Source organism: Choloepus didactylus, chromosome 2 (genome assembly GCF_015220235.1).
Source record: "Choloepus didactylus isolate mChoDid1 chromosome 2, mChoDid1.pri, whole genome shotgun sequence".
NCBI classification, from domain to species: Eukaryota; Metazoa; Chordata; class Mammalia; order Pilosa; family Megalonychidae; genus Choloepus; species Choloepus didactylus.
The window spans coordinates 82,615,023-82,621,825 of record NC_051308.1 but is presented as its reverse complement, the minus strand read 5'-3'; the positions used below and the strand labels follow the sequence as shown (position 1 = coordinate 82,621,825).

At 40.8% G+C, this 6,803-nt stretch overlaps 1 protein-coding gene across 1 annotated transcript in view; it reads left to right on the top strand.

Moving 5' to 3' along the window:
* The first annotated feature begins 2,402 nt into the window (after positions 1-2,402).
* The window catches only part of XPR1 (xenotropic and polytropic retrovirus receptor 1), a 340,971-nt gene continuing 336,570 nt past the window's right edge, over positions 2,403-6,803 (top strand). Inside the window, 1 exon segment of the mRNA XM_037825237.1 lies at positions 2,403-2,632. Coding sequence (XP_037681165.1) covers positions 2,564-2,632 — 69 coding nt within the window. The 5' untranslated portion in view covers positions 2,403-2,563.

The window sequence follows — 6,803 nt, the reverse complement described above, 5'->3', positions numbered from 1 at the left end:
TCCTCACAAGAACCCCAAGAGGTAGCTACTAAAACATCCTTCCTTCCTTCTTTCTTTACTGTGCTCTATCAACACAGGCACCATGATAAATTGGAGAGAACAAGAGAAACAAACAACTTGTCTCAAGAAGCTCCTAGTCTGACATAAATTATTATTGACAATACAGAGCAATCAGGGTTATGTGGGAGCCAGGGAGTCAACCTACCCAGACTGACTTAGGGAAGGGAAGGAGAAAGGAGAGTGTTTTCAAGGAGGGAACATTTAGATACCTTAAAGAATATTCTGGTCAGACAACATCTTGCCTTTCTTTAACAGTCCCTATTCTTTTTGCTTTTTGCTTTTGAGATCCTTGGGGGGTGTTTTTCTCCCTGCCAAGATTGGATTTCAAAACCACCTTCTCTGTGATGCCATCCTCTACGTACTGGTCAGTTGGTTGGTTCTCCTTGTAGATAACTTAATTATATCATGTATTACACTGCTGTCTAGCTATTTGTTTACCTGCCTTTTTTTTTTTTTTTTTTTTTTTTTTTTTTTTTACTAGATTGTGATTTCCTCCAGGGAAAAGACAGAATCTTACTTGTTTCTAGAATATCATAGTGCTCTATCAAGTTTTGTTAAGTGAAGAGTTGTTTGCCCATTCACTAAAGAAAGTCTAAGGCAGAGGCACCTTCTGATTCAGAATAGAACCATTCAGAATATACTTCATAGTACCTAGCAGTATGTTCTGCAGAGAGTAAGTGTTCAACAAAGTATTTGTTGGTGCTTTTAGTGAAGCTCCATTATTGGAAATAGTGCAAGGGATATAGAAACAACTGTTAACTCAATTTCAGTAAATAAACTAACATTTTCATGTCTAATTGCATGGCAGGGCTCTGGATCATTCTTAGGAAAAATGAAGAATTTTTGGTTTTGGAACTAGTATTGAGGATTTCCTTTCTTGCCTAGGTTTGGCAATGGATCCAACATCTTCTGCAAAGTTAACTCATGGAGGTATGGAGCTGCTGGGAGTAGGAGTATGAAGAACATGTCATGGGTCTACAAGAGTTGCTGCCAAGAGTCCACCATTCCTGTCCACAGGGATCTGCAGGGTCAGCAGCCTCTGCTACTTTCATGTCTGGCTAAAGGCCTAGGACTCTCTCTAGCAGTTGCCCCTGGTGTCCGTCTTCCTAGGCACACTTCACATGCAGTTTTGCCTCCTTCCTGGAAGCAAAGCCCTCTTTAGTACCTGTCGCTATCTCCCAGCAACATTTACCTCCAGTAGAGAAGAATCTTTATGGTGGGCAGGCTAGCATGGGGCTGAGATGAGAGAAGTCCTCACTCTTTTTTTTTTTTTTTGGACCTTGATTACCCTTTTAAGAGGGATTTATGCTTTTGTTGTATAGGAAGACTCTTAGGCTATGCCTGTTTTTCATCATGCCTCATTCTTTTCCCAAGTAAAAGACCCCCTACTGGCAGGGAGAAATAAAAGACCCAAAATTGCGAGAGTTAAAGGACAAAGTATACATTTAGAATTGGTACATGGACAGTGAGTCCTCAATAAATGTTGCTATTATTACTATTCAGGGCTCCTCCACCCAGGGCAGGAGCTGGTTTCTGTCCCAAATCAAGCCCCCTAGGACAATCATTCCCACACTCAAAGTAGTGCCTAGCTGTGTGGAAGACTGCCCAAAGATAGTTCAGCCTTGATGTGATATCCATTTCTGGTCTTCCTGCAGGTAGAGGTTGCTACTGTTCCCTACCTAGGGGATTCTTCTTTTTCCCAACGTTGATTTTTCTCTCAGCACCACCAGCTCCCCTCAGGAAGCTGTGTAACATGTTCAGTTGGTATTCCCCAGTCCGGGCTTGGGTCCAGACGTTGTTGTTGTCCTTTCTGGCAGCCCTGGGACTAGACAATTGCATTGAAATTCAGGAGCAGCATGCAAGTTTGGGTACTGCTGTCTTTAATTAAATTCAACAAGCATTTATTGAGCACCTAGAGAGTGCAAAATGCCTTTCCTTAAAATACATTTGGCCTTTAACATTTGGTCTTTCAGCTACTCAATCTGGATAAATGCTAAGCCATTATTCTTTTATGAATAATAAATATTAAAATAGGAAAATGTTTGCACAACTCTGTGTAAATATAAACCTCTTGTGTGGATTATTGTTGCTACAGTATTAATATTAATTGCAATAACAACACGCTGCTTCCCAGGCAGGCGGTAGGGAGCAGCTGTAAGACTAACAGGAGCCAGACGGAAGAGGTCAGGGGAGGTGCTTCCAGCACGTCCGGCCCAGAAGGGGCGGGGCCTTAAGGAATGCACCCGAGCCCCTCCCCTTTCGTCGGTGCGGCGTAGGCGGTTACCATGGGGATGACGTCTAGTGGGCGGGGCGGGGCGGGGTTATGGCGTGGAGGAGGAAGATGGCGGGAGGGCAGTTCTGAGGAGACCTCGGCGGCGGCAGAGGAGGAGAGAAGCGTAGCGCCGCGCGGCGCCGGGGCCCATGTGGGGAGGAGTTGGAGTCGCTGTTGCTGCCGCCGCCTGTAGCTGCTGGACCCGAGTGGGAGTGAGGGGCAAGCAGCAGGATGAAGTTCGCCGAGCACCTCTCAGCGCACATCACTCCCGAGTGGAGAAAGCAGTACATTCAGTATGAGGTACCGGTGGCGGCCGGGGTGTGGGAGGATTCGGAGGGGCAGCGATCTCGCCCGTCCCGACCTCCTCCGCCGTCTCCGGCTCCTGCTGCCTCCCTGCACTCGGGAGGACTTTGACCGAGTGCCGCGGGGAGCCACTGCGGCATCCCCGCCGCGGCCGTCCCCTCCCCCCTCCCCACTGGCCCCGCTGTCCTTCCCCTCCCCCGCAGCCCCGTTGCCGCCGGGGTAACGGATATGCGGACGGCGGGCGGGGAGGAAGGGGCACGGCCGGGGCTAGGGAATGGGGGTGCGAGGGCGAGCCGCAGGTGGGGGGAGTCGCGGGTGCGAGGGCAGCCCCGGGTCGCGGCGGTTGCGTGCTAATCCCCCTCCTTCCCTCACAGCCTGACCTCTTGTCCCCACCCTGAGCGAGCGCCCCCTCGCCAAGGTTAGGTTTTGTTTCTCCTGGCTCACCTCGCACCAGTGAATCCTTCTCTTCTGAGATAAGCCCCTCCAGTGATTTTTTCGAGTCTCTGATTCTGTAGAGTCCACTTGCCCAGCAGTGACAAAGGCTTTGTAACAGGATTGAAACTTGATTTAAATGTATATCACGGGTACAGTGATTACAGTATGCAAACGTATGGTGATAAACTATTCTGATAATAGAATGGGGACTCTTCTTTTGACCGACTGCCTGAAGTACACAAAGTAATCGCATCTTTGGTTTTGGCTCTTGTGTTTTGGAATGGAGTGAAAGGGGAAGAGGAAGGAGCAAAGAGAAGAGAATTATTAAAATTCTCAGGTTTTTCTCTTCTTAGATTTTTGTTATTAAGAAGAAAATTGCTGTATTTTGAACAATGTGCTTTTAAAACATAGGTATGTATTATGGAAATCATGCTTCACTCTCCCCAACCCCCCATTTCTGTGATAACAGTTTCTGGAGAGTATTTATTAGACAGCGATGAGGAACATGCCATTACCTTACATTAATATAGGGAAATGTAAAGATAATGAACCCATTTATATACTTAGAAGGCAAGGTACCTGAAGGACTTTACTCAAGGGGTCATTGTCAGTAGCTGGTGATTCAACTCCTGGATAGAGACTTATCTGTAACCTCCAGGAATTCACATGTGTGTTAAATGAAGGAACAAAGAATACAAAATCAATATGAACACACATATGCCAACTGGATTTTATGAATTAAACTATTTTAGTTCTCTAATTTCTGTTTAAGTCCAGTGATAAGATGCTTAGGCAGTAGCAGGGAGTTTAGTCATGTAAACATTGTAAGAATAGAAGAAAGATAGGGAAAGGGATAAATTAAGGTTAAGATTGTAAAATAAATTCACTTGTAACATAAAAGTATTTGATTATTGCCAGAAATGAAAGGCCTAGAATTGATGCTTTCTTGTCACTTAATTTTCTTATAGTGTTTTGCTACCACATTTTGTAAATAAGAATGAAATAAAAGAATACTAAAATTTCAGCCTGTAGAGTTTTTGATTTATTGTTTCTAATAACATTCTGTCAGTTTTAAAACCTTGGCCAGAGTCCATACAATTTTTTTTTTTTTGCAAGAAAGGTATCGGTCTTTCATCTTTCTAGTAGTAATTTTCAGCACCACTGCCAGTTCTTCATAGAGGCATAAGCATACTGAAGTGACATCTTCCACTTGTTATATAGTATTGTCTGCTTGAATTGGGCAGAAGTAATAGTGACTGGATGTATATACTCTGATTAATTTTAAGTATTGCAGCACTAAACTGTTTCATAAAATTGTATCAATCTGGAATATTTAGTGCTAAAAGGGGAAGCATAAAATTTAGTTTGGAAACGAAATACCCCCTGATTTGTAGTGTCATCTTTGTGGCTGGAGTAACCATGGATTCTGGGATTCCTCATTCACACAGTCCATTTGGGTGCTAGCTCTAAATGGCTCCCCTAGGTTGGTCACAGAGGGACAAAATTCCTGAGCCTATGTGTGACTGAAGTGTCTTTCTTGGGCGGATTCTAAATTGTTTTTTGAAAAATTCGTTCATTGTGATAATTGAAATTTGATTCTGTAGAGAGACCCTAGTGTGTGACTCCTGACCTGGATAAGTGCATTGTTTGGAAGGCAAAATTAAGTAAGGGACACTTTTCCTTTGTGAGTTGGAGCTATTAAAGAAATTTTAATAGGTTTGGAGTCTGTGTTGTGTATTGTTTCTCAAGAGTTCCTTGAAAATAATAAAGAGGCAATAAAAAAAAAAAAGAGTCTTTAGAATCTAGGAATTTTGGCCACTTTAAAACTTTGGGGAATAAAGGACATCCATAAAAGGTGTGTTAGTCTTTGCTAGAGAAAAGAACCTTCTCATAATGCAATAATATATAGTTCCTCATAAAGAAAACAATGTTCTTGAAACACTTTTAGTAGAGGAGACATTTGGATTTGGTTTTTAAGCACTGATGGTGAAATTTTGGTGTACTATTCCTGATTTTTAGCCTTGGGTTTTTTTTAAGGCTGTGCACCAGCATGAGCTTTTCAGGTTCTTTGGTTTTTGTCATTTTGCTATATTAATATTATTTGAAATTAGCAAGGCATTGAGCATTAAACAGAAGCTGAAAAATTTGTTTTACATCTATAATTGTATGCAATCTTATGTGTATACATGGTCACACATTAAGTGCTAGTTCTTTTGTAAGTTAGCCATGGAGTCCTGGGAAATCTTTTTTTGCCTTTCCAGGGATCTCTCCTTTTCTATAAGAATATGGGCGTGGGGCTTTTTAAGCTTCATTCTAGTTCACTGAATGAAGTTCTATGATTTAACTTTTAATGTTTTTTATTCCTTGGATTGTTAAATTTTTTAAAGCTAGTGAGTCATTGATATCCTGAAAATTATTGTAGTTTTTAATTTGAAAATGAGTTGCAGAGTTCATAGATTTGGTCTCCTTAGGAAGAATAATAAAGCATAAAAGCATAGAGCAACATGGAGAAACCAAATAAAGAAAATGTATTTGATCCAAGTTTGTGAATAGTTTTTACAAATAAATACCAATGACCAGAATCTATCCCTTTCCCCAGTAATATATTTGTGTAAATCTTGACATATGAAATAGAGCATCGATAAATCTTTATAGGAACACTTTTTTTAAAAAACTTAGAATCGGTGATTATGTATTTTAGAACTCTATAATTGATTAATCAAGATTAATTTAGAGCAGTTTCAGCCAAATAAATGAATGACCATGTTAATATTTTGCAGAATATTAGCAAAACAAGCAAATATATTTGGTGCCTTAGGCTTCTGATTTGTGTTTTCTTTCCTAGGATCCTGTATTTCTTTGGTTCCTCACGAATCAGGAGTATTTTTTCTCAATATATTCTGTAGTTTTGCAAGATACTAAAATAACGAGGTTGGTAAATTAGAGGATTCTAGGGCTGAAAGGAAATTTAGAGATTATCTACCTTGTATTTTCTGGTAAGGAAACTAAGCTCTGGAAAGGTTATATTACTTCTCTAGGATTTGTGTGTGTGTGTGTGTGTGTGTGTGTGTGTGTGTGTGTGTGTGTGTGTGTATTAGTTTCTTGAGCATTAAATGTGTAAGCACTGGGAGTCAGGTCACATTAGCTTTGTGACTGATGAAATCATTTCTTCTCTCTTGGCTTTAGATTTTTCATCTTTAAATTGAGAGGACAGGACTTCTTGGTTATTAAACTCATTTTCTAAGGACCCATCCCTCTAAATTTCTGTGCTTTTAAACAATTTAATTATATTTAGTATATGAAGAGGACAGAACTTAAAATCTTATTATTGCATGAAGGGTATCCCTTTTAAAAATTTTGGTGAAATTTTAATCTGTGAATGGAAAGTGTCCCAGTTAAACTCTTTTATTTAGCTTAAATAACTAAAAGTGATAGTCATGGATTACTTCTTTGTTGCTGGGTTTGGAAGGGAGAGGTCCTGCATAACTGCACTTCCCTTATTTTCAAGTGTAAGCAGACATTGCTATAACATTATTATGATTTTCATTTATAGAACTTTCCCATGAGAACACTTGTGATGCAAGGTTCAATTTCCCAATGGTATTATCTTGATTAGTTAGGGTTAACTTGCCTTGCTGGGACTTGTTTGAAATTTCCAGTTTGGCCACCCGATGGGGCACAAACCACACTTTTATTTTAAGGCCCTTCCCTTGCAAATGAAAGTACAATATAA